Here is an 18,615-nt window from a genome sequence, read left to right as displayed (position 1 = left end):
GTGTGTGTGTCTGTCTGTCTGTGTGTGTGTGTGTGTGTGTGTCTGTGTGTGTGTGTGTTGCTGTGCAGGGGGTATGACTTTGTGTCAGCAGCTGGAAGGCAGACTGACTCAGAGCCTAAATTTAGGAGTGATGATCTCCTCCCCCCGTTACACAAACAGATGAGACTCACGCCATCGTTCACTTCTTCCCACACTTGCATCGAGTTTGTCTCCCGCCGTCTTCTCTTTGATTAGTTCCTCTTTAGTGTCTTTTACCCTGCAGGAGTCCACACACACAGAGGTAAAAGATGGAGGCTCTTGATCTCAACTTCTCTTTGTATTTCATCGTTTTTCTTTCATTTGTACAGGAAACACATGCTCCACTGACCTCCGACTGACACGGTCCATTTAATGTTGTGACTGCCACAGAATCTATGTTTATCATCTTTCATGTTTCCAAAGGGGAGCCACCGACATCTGGTCTAATTACAGCTCTTATTGAAGACTCTGTGCTGCCCCTCAGTGTTGAATACAGATCTTAACAACAGGTGACAGGGTCACATCTCACTCATCAGCCCTGTTTTTTAATTGGCAGATTACATTGGCAATATTTATGTTTGCTTTTGTTTGAATAGGTAATTAAAAGTTGGTTTGACATAGTTCCTCGTAAGTGTGCGGTAGCCCAGCTTGAAGCCAACATTTCCCAAATATCTGAGTAATAAATACTTTTATGGGTGAAGTGACTTGTTTTCTTGGAGATTTACTTGTTTCAGGTACCTGCCTTGAAAAAACATTGCACCTTATACAGAAAAATGGATGCTAATAAGATGTATTTCTAATAATTAGGATATTGTGTCTTTATGAAATTAACCTTCTGATAATATCCAAAAATGTCTTTTTTAAAACGCTAAGGCGCAAAATCAGATAAAAGGGGAGAAAACCAGCCAAATCAATGGGTGCCATCATAACCTCACCGGCAGCGGAAACTTTATCAGCATCAATTAATGAAAACTCATAACGGGGTTTTCCTGCCGCCCCAAGAAAAAAATCTCAAATCAAAGGGGCATCAGTCCAATTCAGGATGATAGTCAAAGACATAATTAAAGGGCTCAGGTTTAGTCTAAAAGCATATCTCTGTTTCTGCCCCAGGAGGCGTACGGCACTAAAGTTACATGATATCAACAATGACTCCACATTTTATGGGCTTCCTGGTGGAGCCACACCTGTCGACGACCCACCGACCATAAATCTTTCGACTCCAACCCAGACCCACTCCACTTGGAACCTCTTGCCTCTATTTGAAAAAGCAATATGTTATTTTTTCTAACAAGGAATCAAGAGTGCAGTATTTTGGTTTTCTAATCCAACCAAGTGGTTTTTGTGCTTAACCGGACAACATAAAGTTTCAACATATCCAAGGTTTGAAGAAACGTATATTGCCAATATCTATTTTGGTGTCCAATAATCCTTTTCCTATAAATTCCTCAGAATAGTTTTTTTTTTACCATTTTACCCACCTTCTTTCCAGCTCTTAGTGCACGCTGGTTCAAGATATTGAGGCACTGATTAAAAGTTAGGGACATGTTTATCTTTCAGTTGTTTTTAGAAGGTCTTTCTGTCAGATTTGACATTTTTTGGATGTCACAACATCCTGAAAGATCGCGTTGGCATTTTCTGAACTGCAGAACCGCCATTTCGGATAATTTAACAGAAGACTTACCTTCTTCAAATACGTTAGACTGCCTCCTCATACATTACATGTTCGATTTTAAAAAGTTCAGTCCAGCCTGAAAGCTGTAAAACAATTTGTAGCTGCCAATCTGATTATTAACTGCCTCCTTCTACATAGTTTACAGTAAAGTTGTACTCCAATGAAAAGGAAACATCTCTCTCTCTAGATGGAGCCACAGTGACGGTGGTGAATTATTTTCAAAGGTAACACAAGTCCGAAGTTTTCTACAACAGTCTCAGCACCACAACAGCTTAACCCCCTTGAGGCTTCTGAATGGCCGCTGCTGTTAATGTGTTTGAGAGCTGTCCGATCAATGGAGTCAAGCCTCTGCTGTCTGTGACAGCCTCTGACTCATGCTTTGTGTATTTGGAGCAGGAGAAAACCTGCACGGCAAAAGAATGATGTCAGAAAAACGGTAAAATGACAGCAGAGGGGCGGAGAAATCTTCCACAGACGAGCCCACAGAATGTTTTTTTAAGTGTTGTTTGACTTTGCTGACAAGTCAACCTGAAAATCAACTTGTTCCCGTCTCAATGTTTTGGGAAACCTACGAATGAACGGAGAGTCAAGGTTTAGATCAAGGAAATCCTTTTTAAAGGTGAAGAAACTCCATACTCATCCTGCAACTAACTTCTTTATTAAAATGCTAGACCACCTAAAAGTTAGCCTGTTGTACAAAATGGCAACTATGGAAACCCATTTCTTCCAGACACTTTCTTGGTAGACACTTCAATAGGAATGTTTGTACACCTCCTCTAGTCACCGACTTTGTTAACGTGTTCCCTGGTGCTCCTTTGCTGCTGTAATAATAACTATGGCCACTAGAGGTCCCTGCTAACAAAGGACATAAATATGGGTCGTAATAAGCTGCTTGCACAGTCAACCTATATTTATCTTTTAAAGATGGGCTCTGTTAGAGTAGTGTCTCTGGCTGCTTTGACACTTCAGGATTCATTAAACATCAGGAGAACAGGGAGTTTAAGACTGAGCTTTATTTGGACTGAAATTTAAAGTCTACGTCAACCTAAACATCTAGAATTGTAAACTGTCCAATGACCAGTGAATATTATGGCTGTGTCAAGAAAATTAGGTTTAGTCAAATGTCAAGATTCGTTAAATAAAATGCAGAAAAACAGCTTTCTAGAGCTTTTTATTAGAACATTCAAAATGAAAAAAATCTTTACATAATCCATCACTGACAAAAAGCAACAAACAAATATAAAAAAAAGTGAGATGCGTAGAAACAGAAGCGAAGCTGAGCACTGAGAAGTCATTACACATTCCAATGATTTGAGGAGCTGGAAAGTGGAAAGCAGTAGGCCAAAGCAACAGGTCTAAAGCTGCGAAAGAGCAGAAGAGTAGAAAACATTTCTGGAACACCCTCGGCTTTCTGAGCATGTGGATGTACGTTTGTGTACTTGCTCACTGGGTCCATAGACTTCTCTCGAGTCCCATATCTGGTCCACGTAGGACTTACTGCGTGAGGCGATCAAGGGCTAAGCTGCAAGAACGCGTGGGACTGTGTATTCATGTCCATCAGCATGCATGTGTGTGTTGGCATGTTTATTTCTTGCGGTAGTCGTCTGCGTAGGCTCTGTGATCGTACTGGTCAGGGACCTGGTCTCCGTAGCGCCTCAGTATGTCCTGGAGGCTGGGCATACCCTGTGAGAGTTGCTGGAAGGGCATGAAAGGCTCCTCCTGGCCGCTCTGGTAGGGCTCCGCCTCGTACTGGTCCTGCTCTGGCTGCTCGCTCTCTGCTGCCCCCTGGCTGTGATTCTCCTCGACCTGACGCTCCGGCTGGACCTCAGGCTGGGTCTGCTCGGGCTCGTAGCGACGCAGGCGGCAGTCACGGTCGTACTCAGGGTCGCAGTCTTGGTTGGCAGGCTCCAGGACGCCTTTTCGGGTGCCGTCAGAGTTCAGGTGGGGCTCGTAGGCTTCAGCGGGATAGGGGATGCGACGGTGAAGTCCAGAGCGTGGCTTAACGGGGAAGCATTCACGATCGTAGCCAATGAAGCAGTCGTAGCCTTCCTTGGTTTTACCTGGGGGACCCAGAGGGTGGCGCTCCTCCTTGGGAGGCTCTTCATGATTGGGGTTAGAAAAAGGGTACTGTTGCCTGGGAGTGGGAGGTCCGCGGCGATGCATGGCAGCAGCTGCCTCACGGATTGCATGGAAAGGATCATTGGGGTTGGACTCTGGTGCAGCTTCCATGCGTGGTGTATATGGGTCATTCACTTGAGCCTGGGACATGTATCTGCGCAGCATGGCGTACGGATCTGCTGCTGGAGGAGAAGCTGGGGCGCTAGCCTGGCGGTACATAGCATAGGGATCAGTAACCCTGTTAGCGTTAGCATTAGCATTAGCATAAGCATCCCTGAACATGGCGTAGGGGTCGTTGTTCTGCTCAGCAGGAGGAGGAGCACGAATGGCAGCAGCCTCTTCTTTGTCCTCGCTTCCATAGGACTCAGGGGGAGTGGCAAATTTGGTGGCGGTAAGAGGGTTGCAGCCTTCTTCGAAAAGAGGGTTGCAGGATCCAGGGCCAGCAGGGGCAGGAGGGTTAGGAGCACGGGGTGCCTAGAGGAACACATAAAAAGTAATGAGTGATAATCAAGGCATGAACGCAAATGAAAACAACACAAAAAAATGCAAGCAGCTGTTAAAATCAAACTGACCACAAGGGAGGCAGCATAGGCACAGAGCGGATCCCGAATTGGATCACAGTTGGGGTACTGCACGTAGAGACCAGAGGGGCCTTTCTGCACCAGTTTGGGTTTGCAGTTGGGGTCTTTCTTGGGGTCACAGCCGAGGTGAGCGTAGGAAGGCAGAGGTCCGGCAGAAGGTGCGTACCCGTGTGCTGCTCTCAGGTGGTATTGCAGACACTCCACGTCGTCGGAGGCGCAGATACGCAGCAGTTCAGCCTTCTGCTCCTGAAACATGAGGAACAGAAGCAGATATAACCTTGGTGTTGAAGAAACTACTCTATCCTGCAGTTAAAAGAGACACTGAATGTCAAGAAAATCTGCAAATCCAGGTGAAAATTAAAGCAGATAAGTGTTGTTTCCAGCCATTTATTGTCAAAATCCCTACACTGAATTGATTGGATGAGGTACACTGGGATATTGTCTAAACTACCACTACGGGGCAACAACGTCCAATATTTTCTGAAAATACTGGATATGGTGGCTTTTAGATACGATCTCCTACTACTAAATATACTTTGTATACTTTCATTACATCATATCCTCCAAAAAAAGGTGATATCAGACTAATATCTCAAATAAATTGCAGTATAATGACTGTCTGAAGTCATACCTTGGAGAGGAATGACGTTGCTGAGGGGGCATAGTAGTGATACCCTGACTGCGGGTCCTTGGCTGGAGCAGCCGAGCGAACGTAAAGAGGTGCTGGAGCCTTCACCGGTGCTGGTGCAGGGGCGGCAGCCGGGAGCACCAGGGGCTGGTAGGGACTCTTTCCCTGAACCAAAGCAGCATACAGGCAGTAGGCGTCCTTGGTGGGGTCGCAGGTTTTCACTGGTGCAGGCTTTGGGGGCTCTGGTTTGGGCCTGGTGGTGTGGGTAGCCACGCAGTTGGGGTCGTCAGAATCGGCGCAGGTCTTGTAGATTTCGCCCAGGTGGCGCAGGTAGGCCTTGTAGGAGCGACGTCCTTCAGCGCGGTTCTTGTTCTGGAGGTAGGCCAGGTAGATGCGGTCCATCTCCTGAACCTGAGAGGGGAGGAGGAGATTACTGATGAGCTTATTCAGATGACAGATTAGAAACAAAGAAAATACTTCCATCCATCCATTCAGAGACAACGACAATCTTTTTTGGGGGGGTTTTGTGGGTCTCTGTGTGTGTGTGTGTATACTTACTGCCTCAGCGTTGCCGTTTTCGGTGAAGTACTTGTACCAGCCCCAGAAGTCAGAGTTCTGTTTGTACCAGCTGATGTTCCTGCGGTTGCGGATCAGCCTCCGGTGTGACTCTGCAACAGCCGCCATCTCTCTGATACTTTCTCCCCCTGAGGCATTAAAAGGAGAGAGAAAAAGACACTTCTGATCCCGAGGCTTCTGTACTCAGACATCAAATTCAAGGACTTTCTTGTGACTTTAAAAGTTTATAGCGAGACATTCAAGGCCCGAAACTTGACATCATTAAGCCCTAATTGTTTTAAGGATATTGCTGTTGTGTCCGAAAGATATCGATCACAGGGTGAAGTGTTGATGCTGCTGCACTGGAACGAGGTAAGGTGATGAATTTGGCCATTAATCTTTAATCAGAAAGCGGTTGCATGGACTCATTTTTCTTTCATGGTCTTTCACCTCTGGCAAACTACCACGGAGTACTTTCTAGAAACAAACACCAGAGTGTTTAAAGGTGTAGTGTGTAGATCTTAGTGGAATCTAGGTAACCACTAAATAACTACTGATATTATTATAGTAATGTGATGATTTTTATGGCTGTTTTTTTACATTTTAAAACAAGTCCCCAACTACTTCAGTTGTTTAGCAGAAGTCTGAAAACTGTTTTCCTGAAGCTTCAGAAATGATTACGAAACGTCACCTGACTTTTCGTCAGCTTGAAGTTGAGTGGATAATGACTGAGAGGTAAAATTAAGATATTTACCATCTCCTTTCGACTTTTGCACAATGGGTCCGGCAGACAAGAACGCTGCAAAAACAGATGGAAAAACAAAAACCAGATGTCAAAACCAGAAGCTGCTGAGGTGAGGATTAAAAGTCAGTTACAGTAAGCAATTTCCAGGAGCTAAACACGTCCGTAAAAAACGTAAACGATATAAGTGACATTAAACCTCAAACACCTTCCAGCCAGATATTATTCAGTAAACAGGACAGGGGTAATTGGCTGAGCCCGAGGCGCTGGCGACTGCAGCTCTTTGTAGATTTTATAGGTGAGCCTGGAACATCAAACCTCACGCTGTGTTTTCAAAGAGCTGCGTGTGCACTCTCGCAGGTGTGTGCGTACGTGCACTGCTTGACCCCATGCGGCTGAGAGAAACGGCGGATTCAGCTCTGCTACGCGTCGCTTTCATCTCCGCGGGGAAAAGGTGTTAATGCCTCACAGAAGGAGAGGAAGAGGAAGAGGAAGAGGCGGAGGAGGAAGAGGAGCAGATGACAGGTTTAAAAAGAGAGATCCAGAGGGGATAATTCAGGGTTATGTGACGCGTGCCGGCAGCGGGGGGGAAAAACCATCAATCTCCTGATTAAAAAACGAGTTTTCATAAGCTTTGATGGACTAATCAGGAAGATGTGAAGCGCACTGTAGCGTGTAAGGTCACAGATGAAGAAGCAGAGGCATGAGTGTGCAGAGAAATCAAAGAAAGGAGGTGAAGGTGACCCGAGGTGATGGAGCGATATGCTGGAGGTGGAGGAGGAGGAGGAGGTGGAGGAGGGTGGGCTAAATGATGCTGTCTCAGTGTATCCGCCGTGTTGTGCTTTACGAGCCTGTAAAAGAAAAAAAAAAAAAAAACTGGCTGGCACATCTGGAAACAGCCGAGCTTTAAGAGGGCAGAGGAGGAGGTGATGCTGACAGCTAGTAATTTTTTAACAGGAGCAGAAATGATGAAAGAAGCTGTGCCTCCTTCTCTTTCTTCTACACACTTTCCCTCCCTTTTAACCATCACACGGTGCAGTTTTAAAAAAACATTTTTTTTTAAGGGAAGATGAGACCGCGGCCCCGTGTTAATATCATGTGTCATGTGGAGAGCAGAGTGGAAACAGGTGGCGGAGGAGCAACCTGTGTTCATGTGGAGGGATTACAGGTGATATATGAACTCTACGTTCCGCGGGACGTACTGTATGATGAGGTACGTCTGTGTCCGTGACCTGGTGAAGGACTGAAACCCTCCGCAGCAAAACTAACCCCTCACCTTCACAAACCTTGAGATGTAGAGTATGAATCAATAAATCAAATATAATTTATTTATAAGGGTTCTGAAGGAGCAGGATCAAAACAGGCCGTAAACCAGGAGGTGAAATATGAATGTTAAGCAAATCGTTTTGCGGATGATGAGAAAGAAAAGTGACGAAGGAGGGAACATTATTAGAGATACTGAAGGAGAGGGAGGAGGAGGAGAAGGTGATGAAGAGGGAGAAGGAAAGGACGTAAAGGAGGAGAGGAAGCAGGAAGAGAAGGAGAAATGGAAGAGGAGAAGAAGAAGTAAAAAAGGGGGAGGTGAGGAAACATGAGGAGAAGAAGGAGAATAAAGAGGAGATAAAAGGGGGAGAGGGGGAAGAAAAGGGAGAAAAGGGAGGAGGAAAGGAAGCAGAGGAAGAAGTGGGAGGAAAAGAAAAAGGAGGAGAAGGACAGGAGGGAAAAGAGGGTCAGAGGGAGGAGGGGAAGAAGAACAAGGAGGAGGAGAGGGAGAATAAAGAGGAAAGAAAGGAGGAGAGAGTGGAATAAGGAGAAGAAAAAAGGAGGAGGAGAGGAAGTAGAAAGGGTAAAAAAGAATAGGGAGGAGAAGGACAGGAAGAAAGTTGGTCAGAGGGAGGAGGTGAAGAAGAACAAGAAGGGGGAGAAGGAGAATAAAGAGGAAAGAAAGGAGGATACGGAGTACAAGAAGGAGAAGAAAAAAGGAGGAGGAAAGGAAGCAGAAGGGGTAAAAAGAAAAGGGAAGAGAAGGAAAGGAAGAAGGAGGAGAAGACAAAGGAGGAGAGGGAAGGGATGGAGGAGGAGGAGAAGGAGGAGGAGAAGAAGAAGGAACCATAGAAGAAGGAGGAGAAGAAGAACCAAACAAATGTGTGAATTGACTGTATGTGATGTTGCATGTATGGAAGTACAAAAGTTCAAAATTACACACACTCGTCAAAATCCCCTTTTCATTTTAAGACTGTCTTGATGTGCAAGCTCTAAATTATGGCACCGCTGTGTAATCAGAACCTGACTGATTCACGCTCGACCCAGAACCCACAGCGCAGTCATCTAAAAGACATTCGTCCACGTCGCCTCGGACTCTCTGAGGGACTTTTTATTGGGTAAGTCAGGGATTTTTCAAAGTCTGAGACAACTCTTCAACCTCACTCAGTTCTCGGACGCCTACGGGGTCATTTGGAAGCAAATATAATACTTTTATAGTTATTGGATGACTTAAGTTACGAGTTACTTTGCAGATTTCATGTTGACTCAGAACCAAAGGAGAACATCTTTGAATTAACTTATTTAACTTCATGTAAACTGAGGTTAGTTGAGTTCCTTTTACATTCCAGTCAGTACAGTTGAAGCCACAAATGCAGCCAAACAATTACATTGATTTCACGTAACTTTAGTATACATTTTAAGTGTGTATTACTTTTGTACATGTATGAAGAAGATGGGCTGTCATGGCTGGATCAGATTAAGAAAACAAAACTGATACTGATAATAACAAATGCTGAATATCGGATCTGATAATCAGCCAACATATGTATCATTTATTGCCAGAATTTGTATTTGATAGTTAAATAAAAGTCTTGAAGAATCTGTTATTAAATGTATTGGAGTAGTATTCATGTGTGACTGAAGTTTGACTTTTGGGTACTTTTAAAAAAAACTGTTTAAATGAAAGATCGTGAAAATAATATTTTGTTGCAGTGTTAAATTAAAGGTGCTTTACGTAGTTTTGGAAAAGAAATTCAAACTCGGAAAGAACATTTGTACGTTATTAATGAGGTAATTATTCAAACTCACATAAATATTTACAGTATTTGATATTTTACAACTGAATAAACACGACGTCCTCAGTTGGAGATGAGGTCCCCAGAAGGAAGGTTACTTTTGCAGGACGCTTCTAAGTTGCCATGTTTGTTGCTTCAAAGTAAAACAGTTAAAGAAAGTGTGTTATTTCCAATCCAAAACTAACAGGGAACCTTTAAATCACCCAACAGTATATTAAACACTTTTCTGCACTGATTACTTTTACAGAGTGGTTTTGCAGAGGATCTCAGTACTTCTACATCATGAAATCCAAGTATTCAGATACTTTAAACTGCAACCTCGACTGTCCGGATGGTGACGGATATCTGACACGTGCACTCACCAGGCAGCAGCATCACAGCCAGCACAGTCGTGACGAACACGCCGGAGAAACTGGTTCTCCTCCTTCCAGCCATGACTTCACCTCCTCCTCTACCTGCAAAAACAGAAGCACACAAACATTCAAAATGATGCTTTTTACTCCCAAAACTACACCACTTTCATCACTTTTATGACTTTAAAATCTTGGTGCACAGCAAATGTCTGCAGCTTGGCATGACTTGTACGCTGCAGCTGCACATTTAGAGGCAGATCTTCTTTGCCACAGAGCTCCAAGCTCGGCTGACGCTGCGGCTTTGCCGCCATAAAAACAGAACCAGGTGTTGTTCAGCGGTAAAACTTGACTTCGACCTGAACTTGAATCCCTGGAAAGTACCAAAGAATCATCACCGAGTCTCTTACCTGTCGTTATCTTTTCGGCGTGGCTGTGTGTGGATCCAGATGTGGACTCAAACGAAGCCTCACAGTCCACCTGGGCTCAGACACTTGTGAGTGTTTGTGGGTGTGTTGGAGGCTCCTGGTGCACCCGGTCCCTGCGGCCCCTTCAGACTGACTGCCCTGACGGAGGGTTTCGAAACACGGTTTTAAACCCGACACAAACGCAACAAGCACTCATTAACGCTCGCACACAAAAACACACACAGGGACCACCTGAGGGGGTCAAGGGCCACCTCAACAAGATGCCTGATTGGTCCGATCTGCCGGAAAGTTTCAGCCAATCGGAGGCACCGTAATTAAAGACAGGAGAAGGGAGAAGGTGGGAGGGCTCGGAGCGGAGATGGAGACGTGGAGAGATGGTAGAGAAGTAGACTCAGTGAGTATTTTTTGATTGATTCATTTATTCCTGTTTATTGGTTCAGTTAGTCACATTCAAGGTTCGAGATCAGAATCTGGATTATTGTTTCTGGGTCGTAGAAGCCGTAAAAACAAAAGGCAGAAAGGGAAAGAAAAAGAGAGAGAAAACCTCAGGGAATAATGACGGAGCTGAGGTGCCACATAAGCAACTTCTCAGAGACCCTCAAACCACAGCTTCTGTCTCAACACACACACACACACACACACACACACACACACACACACACACACACAGGGACAGCTGGTCTACACATGAGGAATTTGATAATCTACAGTTTCCTCCTCAGTTTAACTGTGTTCGGGCATGCCAGCCTTGTAACACACACACACACACACAGTAATCTTAGATGGTCTCTGAAAAAGTCCCTATGATGGACGATGCAAACATCAGCACGTCTGACTGGAGAAGACGTTAAGACCTTTATGACACTCAGCAGTCTTATCATGTCCAAATAAATCATGTTAATGTGGAAAGAAGACACGTTTCTCTGTTGTGTTTCTGGCTCCTGTGGGGATTTCCTTTAAAGCACAAAGACTAAACTTTATTATTCCCTGTTTTATATACACTGAGTCATATAGCTAAAGTACAGTTATTGTGTTTCTTTTTTTATAGTCTGAGGTTTAATTCCAATTAAGGGACATCTTGAAGCCCCTGAACATTTAGATTCAAATCTTCAGTTTATCTCATTTAACATTAAATATTCAAAACAGTTTGAATTGATCCAAAACATTTCACTTTGCTGCATACCGTGTAGTTAAATGTAAAGAGTTTAGCACACTTTGCTTCTCTGCTTCATCAGGACTGTGTGGGTTCAGGTTTTTTGAGTTCTGATTGGTGCTCTGAGGCGTGTGACATCACGGTTTGCCCAACTGAGCCGCGCCCGTTTCAAACCTACGGGACGAGCAGAGAAAAACGGAAATGCAGGAATCTGTCGCGAGACCAAAACTGTCCCTTATTTTGTCGGAAAAAAATCTTCGTGTCGGCTCGCTGCTGCAAGTAAAAAGTTTGCTGGGAAAGTATGGTTTCATTTGTTGCACAAAATATATCAATTCAAGCACTTTCACTGATTCCCATCTATTTCGATCCGTTTTCAAAAACTCCCAAGGCCTCGATTTTCTTGAATCTTTACAATTTGAAAACTTTATAAAGATTTCAAGGACTGGTGGAAACTTTGGCCTTTCCTTATGAAAAGGAAACACAAAAATCAGGTGCCAGATGAGGATTCAAAAAATTTATATAGCGCAAAAAAGGCTCTCTGGCAGCAATTCTTCAAAATAAAAGTCCTCTCTATGTTGAGGGGGACCTTCCTCCTCCACCATCTGAAACCTACATCAGTCTGCATCATCTAAGGGAAAATAAAGATTCAATACATTAAAATTTAGCTCCAGTCAGGTCTATACAAATAGCTGAAGACCGTTGAGGCACATAAATTGATTTAATCTGAAAGCAAAGTCAAAGCTTTTCCATTTTCCCCCTTTTGACTCCTGACTGCGTCTCCGGCAGCAACACCATTTTACTGCTCTTCATTTCTTTTTTTTTTTTTAGCATTTCCACATTTTTCTGCAGCCCCCTTTTCCTGTCCCGTCCCGTCGTGTCCAAACTGAACATTTAGCGGTCATGTTAACACTGTATCTCGTATGTAATTAACATTTGCTAACAGGTGTTTCGCAGAGACCACAAACCTACAATCCAGCCGGGGAGCAGATTCAAACACGACGACGCCAAAACTATACTCATAATTTTCTCCAGAGCAGGAATGTGAGGGATTCTCAGAATTCACAGACACCTGGTTCACACCAAGACAGCTTCTTTTTTTTGTGTAAAAACAAAAAGACTTTATTTCAGTTTCATGGTGAGTGACATGGAGGAGGAGGAGGAGGAGGAGGAGGCGGGCTGTACAAGAGAACTTCAGGATAAGCTGTTTTCATTTTCTTATCTACAAGTTCACAGAAACACGCAGACGCTGTCGTCACTGCAGGTCATCGTCGTCGAAAAGATCCTCGAAGTCTGCGGAGAAAAGAGACAAAAAAGACAATTAGCCGTTTCCCAGAACTCCTACATTCTTCAGCTAATTACGCTATACACAATGATTCGATTTATTCATGAGTTTAGAGCGGCTAAAACTTCTAAAGTTTAACTTGTGTTCAACTTTGTTTGAATTTAAAATGCAGCAAAACACATGGAACCGTTTCCTCGAAAGACAGAGGTCCCTATGGTGGAAAATCCCCTAATAAACCCTCTTTATGACCCAGTTCTCATGGCGTTAACGAAGCTAGTAAAGAGGGCCGGCTGACAATGAGCCGCTTCTGATGCCTCCAACGATTATAAAAAAACACATTTATTCAAGGAACGGGGTTGAAAACAGGAGCCCAGCTGAGGAAATCCCCCACATCAGGTGAGGAAAAATAATCATAAAAAGAGAAAATAAACAGATAATAGCTTGCTGATCCCTCCAGCAGCACGTCCACGCAGTCAAACACGGCAATTTCAAGGTCAGGCGATTAGAGCTGAAACCGATTAGAGCCGGTTAATAGATAAATACGTTTAAATGATGAATAGATTCCCCCCGCGGCTTTCATCTCTGAATTGTTTAGGTTATGATTTTTGTTGGTTTTTCTTCATCTGATCGCCGAAGGAGAATAACATGAAAGCACAGTCCGCGTTCTCTTGACATTTTTGCAATTTGTAGTTGCCACAGTCCAAACGGAAACTGAGGGAAAAAAGGTTTTAACTGCCACGAACAATCACCAGACTGAAATTAAACTTCAGATTATTGCACCACTGAACAACTTTAAACCTGTGGTCTGTGTGAAGATGTTTCATCTGCAGAGTTTGGTTTGTTTTTCTGTTAGTTTACTGCTGTGGCTCTGTGTTGGCCAGGTATTCCTAGTAAAGAGGTCCGTGATCTAAATGGAACTAAACTGGTTAAATAAAGGATAATCTAAAAAAGAAAAAAGGAAAAAAGGTTGCCTCTGGGCGTCGTCTTCCCTTTAATCAATGGGGAGTTTCCCCAAAATTCATGGGTGAACGATGGCTGTCGAACCCCTTTTCATTTGACATCAACTGCTGTAATTGTAAGTCCAGAATCTTTCTTTTCAGAGTTGCTTGTTATCTTTGGTCACCGACTGTTCGTCTCTGTTCTGTGTGACGTCTTTGCAACAGCAGTGAAACCATCTGTGTTCAATCCAGACTCTCCTCAAAGCCACACACTCTCATTTCTTTCACCACTAATGTTGTTGTATGAAAACGTGTGAGTTTGTGCTTGATTTAGGTCTTCAACATCTACTCAGACCTGTTGAGCTGTCTTGCTAAATCATTTGTCACAGGCTGTATCCACCAGGCTCTAACTGTATATACTGTAATATTTCTGGAGGATGTGTTTTGTTGCCACAGATAGACGATATACAGCAGTAATCACGTATAATTTGCTCATATATATTCACATTAATCTGCTGAATGTCCACAGGCTGAAACTGATTCAGTACATCAGGCTTCACGACGCTGTGGTTTCCCGAAACAGGACATTCCTGTTTCACCTAATGAGGGACAGCCTGAAAGTCAAACAGATTGCCCCTCGGCTACCCATAACCCCTTGCAACTTTGAACACAACGCACTCCAGCATCATTAGGGAATCGGAGGCTTCTTTAACACACTATATATATATCACAACACGGTCTAAAAAGAGTGACGTTTCCCACTGTTCAGCTGACCTATTAACGTGACTTAACATCACCTCACCGTCAGCCTGCAGAGCCACGGTAAAGAGCATTTCCTCTTTGAAATCAACGGTTCTAACATGTATCGTGATGAGACGTAGAAGATTTTCTTTGGCCTCTGCTGGACAATAAAGTTTTAAAGTCACGCTGCTCTCTTGCCATGAACATTTCTTAAAGTTTCCTCTAAAGTCACCAAACTTTTTAGGCAGTATTCATCAGATTTGTCTGGTGATTTTACAGGGTGCTCACTGTTTTCTACAGACATCTTCAGTGATGATGTCACTGGTTCGACAGACAGAGAGCGCCGCTCATGCTAATATGTTCCTTAATTTATTAATTTATAACCCCAGTGCCCTTTTCTCTTGTGAAGTACTGTGTGTTGTCCATGGCTGCCCATAGTGAACACTGTAACTGAAGTTCTGACTCTCTCCCCATTCATTTAGATTTTGGCCTTGTGTTGTTCGACTGAACTCACTGCCTGTAGGCTTCGCCAAGATGGCTGCCGAGTGGCAAGTCTTGCCTAAAAAGACTCCGAGCTTCGTTTGATGATTTTAGTGTGTGCCTGTGTCCTGGCACTGTTGTAAAATAAGTGTTCTCCCTCAAATAAAAATGAATGAAACAGTGACTGCATTCAATATTTGTATTTGCCTTGTTAGCGCCATGAGCTACAACGTTATACACACACGAGAATTCACTGAATGGCAGTTTTAGGTGTTTACAACCAAAATGATCTAAAGGAGTGCATGTACGAGTGTGTGTGTGTGTGTGTGTGTGTGTGTGTGTGTGTGTGTTTAAAGCAGCTGACTGGCGAGGTGTCCCGCTGAGTTTCAGTCTGACAGCAGCTATAAACTCACTTTACCATCCTCCTCTTCTCTCCTCCTTTCCTCTCCTTTTTAACAATCAGCTCTTTTCTTTCTAGGTCATGAGCTGCTGTGCCAAAATTGTTTTTTGCCTGCAGCCGACGCTGCAAGACGGAAAACTGATTAGCGGCGTAGTGTGTTTTTTTTTTATGTGTGTGTGTGTCCTTCGTGTGCGCCTGCTCACACATAAACTGCTGTTTACAGGAGAACAACAGGATTTCAGAGGGTTAATTTGAGAGGACAATGTGGTTGAGGCAGGAAACTGGATAATGTGCTTACAATGAAACTCCAGCCTCCACGCTTTAAGGCCTCATCACTGGAGAACAATCTTAAGTTTATTTGAGTAAATATGTTCCATAAGCCTTTTTTTACTAACAAATAAGACTTTACGTGGCCCAGATGTGCAGGTTTTTCTAAGAGAGATACACATTTGTTGCCCAGGTTTCTGTTGATCATTAAAGGGAACTGGGTTTTTAAATTTACATGATGTTACAGATGTCCAATTAATTAGGGCTGGGTATCGCCAGGTACCTCGCGATACGATACTATCACGATATTTTGCTCACAATAACGATAATATCACGATACAGCGATTCTGCGATAAGCGATATATTGCAAGAAATTTCATCCATGATACATCACGATATCTGTGTCACTGAAGAAATTCAGAATTTATTGACTGCACTGAATCCATTTCACAGGAATTACAAAACATTGTCAATCAATTTCACATGAATGACAGCCAAGTAAACAAAGAGTATACTGCACAGTGTCTCTTCTTAACACACACACTGACTACAACTATCATTAAATATCTATATGTGTGGGTTTCAGAGCTACTTAAACCATTTTTTAAAATTTCATTTGGTTGTATACCTATGTTTGAATAAAGATAAAGCTGTCCTCCGAAGAGGGGTTGTGGTGGTGGGCCAAAAAAAAAGAAAAAAATTATTATTATTTTTTTTTACATTTTTAAATATCGATATTTGGCACCAGTGTATCGATAACGTACCTCAAGACGAAATATCGCGATATATCGTAGTATCGATATTTTGGCACACCCCTACAATTAATACCAAAAACCAGGAATGTTCTGATAACTCTAATTCATGTGAGTCTTGTAGCAGTCTCATTGTGTGTCACCTGCTATCTTGTCTGGTTTTAGCTGGAGTGACTGCAGTGGATTCAGACAACATGTGTGCAGGTTGTGAACACTGGCTCCTAATTAATGAGTGGAAGCAGTTTCAGGAGGCTTCCTGCATCAGGGCTTTGCTTATTTGTGCATGATTGTTGCTTGACTTTTAATAGTCTGGCATCTGCAGGTTTCTTTTTTTGCTTTCTTAACTGAACCCCTAGATATCCCTCCATTCCCCCCCCCCCCCCCCATTTCATTTTGTTTAAAGAAGTATATTTCAGCTTCATTCTTCTGTAATCAATGTATTTGTGCCATTTTGCATTCTCCATAAATATGTATAATTTTGTTGGTATCTCTATGTGGCTCGGGGCTGCCACAGTCTACTGACGAACGTGCTAATGAGGAAACAAATGATGTTTTGTGTTTGTCACGCCATGTGGTTCTGATCACTTTAATCTCTGGTTTTCACACTGGATAGAAGTGTTACATAAAACATAAAAAGTGCTGCTATGTTTCTGCTCAACTGTGAAAGCTTCCCTCTAGTTAAACCTTGTCCTGCTAACACACTCTGCTACTATTTTAAAATGACAAATTACTTCAGTGGTGCAGATCCAATAATTAGCAGATGAATGCAGATAAAACTGTGGTTTACCGTTAAAGAAATCAGAGTGCACTGCTTTTTCATTGGCTGCCAGGTCCATTAGCAGGCCGCTGCTGCCTCCTGCCTGTTAACGCACAGAAGTACAACCAGTTTACGGCAGCAAATCTCACACACACACACACACACACACACACGAATAACACTAAATGTCTAGTCATAGAGTGTTTGGACATTGTAATATGGCATTAGTGTCATCTTTTCTTGGTTTTAAAGGCTGAATTAGTCATTATATCCACAACACTGATGATTTTATTAATGACTCACGGTTAACATTTAGTGAAAGTACCAGTTGTCATGTCTACACGGCTGTCATAATGTCGATACTGAGGCAAAAGAAACAGACTTTGATGGAAGATGTGTTTAACTTAGGCCCTAATATGTGTATTGAAATCAGTGATCTAATGTAACAAAGTATTTAAGTACAATTTTCAGGTATTTGTATTTGAATATTTCCATTTTCTGCAACTTTATACTTCCACTACATCTTAGAGGGACATATTGATCTTTTTACTCCACCATTTATTTGATGACTTTAGTTACTAGTTACTTTGCAGATTACCTTCTGCATTAGAGTCAAAGTACAACATTAACATTATGAATTTATTAATTCATAAATCATATAAAAAGAACACTGATCCTGATCCATAGCATACAGTATATACATACACGTAAATATATGTATAATTTATCTGTACTTTTAATACCTAAGTACATTTAAAAGCAGATCATGTAAGTGCTATTCATATGTGTGACTTTCACTTCTACCAAAGTCATACTTAACGTGATATCTTTACTTTTACTCTAGTTTGACTTCTGGTCATTTTAATAAGACTAATTAAAATAAGCACGAACCTAACAACGTTGTAATAATGATAATAATAATAATGTTATTCAGTAACTTCGCTAACTGCCACGTAAACGGCTGCAGGTCTTTTCAGCCAGAGAACTATTTTCTAGCTAGCATTAAAACTCTACACGGCTATCTAACGTTAGCATTAGCCGGTTTTTGACCGATTGTTTGGCCGTTTACTGTTTAAATCTTTAAACTCACCTCTTCCAGATCCACATACGGCCCAGCTCCTTCAGGAAACATCTCATCCACCGCAGGTTTCATTATGTTTCACTTCAGCAGCAGTTCAGTAGTTAAAATGTATTGTTTGTTTGTAGCTTGCTATGCTAGCTTCTCAGGGCACGTAAACAAAACAATCATGTGCAACACTCAATTGTGCTCGGGTGGGTGCAAGCTTGACGCGATGTGTCCGCTCTGGCCGTTAAAATTAATTATAAAATAAAATACGATAAAATAAAACAAAATTAAATTAAATTAAGACATTTATGATCAAAAAATAAAGATGAAGACAAAATGAATGAAAATTAAAAAAAAAAAATGGAAATGAAAATGTATGACAAGAAGCAGTTTTCGAGTTTTTCCCGTAACAATTAAGGAAATTAATTATAGGACCATAAACCATGGAAATGTATGCATATTTTACTATATTATTGGTGAAAGACGTATTAGGTAAAAACAAGTAAAAATAAACGTTTAAAAACGTGTCTGCTACTGTAAAAGTTCAGCAAAATAATTTGCAACAAAACAACTAACAACAAATACATATTTTGTAAAAATCTTGACAAAATATAAAACTGCCAGACAC

The 18,615-nt window shown here is 42.4% G+C and overlaps 2 protein-coding genes across 2 annotated transcripts; both read right to left on the bottom strand.

Annotated features, from left to right (window-relative positions):
* Window positions 1-2,844: 2,844 nt before the first annotated feature.
* Window positions 2,845-10,321, bottom strand: and1 (actinodin1). The gene is made up of 7 exons (XM_030397575.1): window positions 10,134-10,321; window positions 9,736-9,828; window positions 6,327-6,371; window positions 5,576-5,721; window positions 5,021-5,428; window positions 4,381-4,635; window positions 2,845-4,282 (listed from the first exon to the last, which is right to left on the bottom strand). The coding sequence occupies exons 2-7, from the start codon at window positions 9,806-9,808 to the stop codon at window positions 3,275-3,277; spliced, it is 1,935 nt and encodes a 644-aa protein (XP_030253435.1). The 5' UTR covers window positions 9,809-9,828; window positions 10,134-10,321; the 3' UTR covers window positions 2,845-3,274.
* A 2,072-nt stretch (window positions 10,322-12,393) lies between these two features.
* cops9 (COP9 signalosome subunit 9) lies at window positions 12,394-18,210 on the bottom strand. Its single transcript, XM_030397673.1, has 3 exons — window positions 18,012-18,210; window positions 16,952-17,024; window positions 12,394-12,594 (listed from the first exon to the last, which is right to left on the bottom strand). Exons 1-3 carry the CDS (start codon window positions 18,072-18,074, stop codon window positions 12,557-12,559), a joined length of 174 nt encoding a protein of 57 aa, XP_030253533.1. The 5' UTR covers window positions 18,075-18,210; the 3' UTR covers window positions 12,394-12,556.
* Between the last annotated feature and the right edge of the window lie 405 nt (window positions 18,211-18,615).

The sequence above is a fragment of the Sparus aurata genome, chromosome 19 (genome assembly GCF_900880675.1).
Source record: "Sparus aurata chromosome 19, fSpaAur1.1, whole genome shotgun sequence".
Taxonomy (NCBI): domain Eukaryota; kingdom Metazoa; phylum Chordata; class Actinopteri; order Spariformes; family Sparidae; genus Sparus; species Sparus aurata.
Note: the sequence above shows the minus strand (reverse complement) of the source record. Positions and strands in the feature narration are given on the sequence as shown.

What these genes read in the sequence shown, in the direction of transcription:
- and1 (XM_030397575.1), bottom strand. Translation starts at nt 9,808, where the DNA reads ATGGCTGGAAGGAGGAGAACCAGTTTCTCCGGCGTGTTCGTCACGACT. An exon ending in GCAAAAGTCGAAAGGAGATG is followed by an intron (nt 5,722 to 6,326) that starts GTAAATATCTTA and finishes TTAATGCCTCAG; the next exon opens with GGGGAGAAAGTATCAGAGAG. An exon ending in AAAACGGCAACGCTGAGGCA is followed by an intron (nt 5,429 to 5,575) that starts GTAAGTATACAC and finishes CTCCCCTCTCAG; the next exon opens with GTTCAGGAGATGGACCGCAT.
- cops9 (XM_030397673.1), bottom strand. Translation starts at nt 18,074, where the DNA reads ATGAAACCTGCGGTGGATGAGATGTTTCCTGAAGGAGCTGGGCCGTAT. An exon ending in CGTATGTGGATCTGGAAGAG is followed by an intron (nt 17,025 to 18,011) that starts GTGAGTTTAAAG and finishes GTGCGTTAACAG; the next exon opens with GCAGGAGGCAGCAGCGGCCT. An exon ending in GCACTCTGATTTCTTTAACG is followed by an intron (nt 12,595 to 16,951) that starts GTAAACCACAGT and finishes TTTTCTCCGCAG; the next exon opens with ACTTCGAGGATCTTTTCGAC.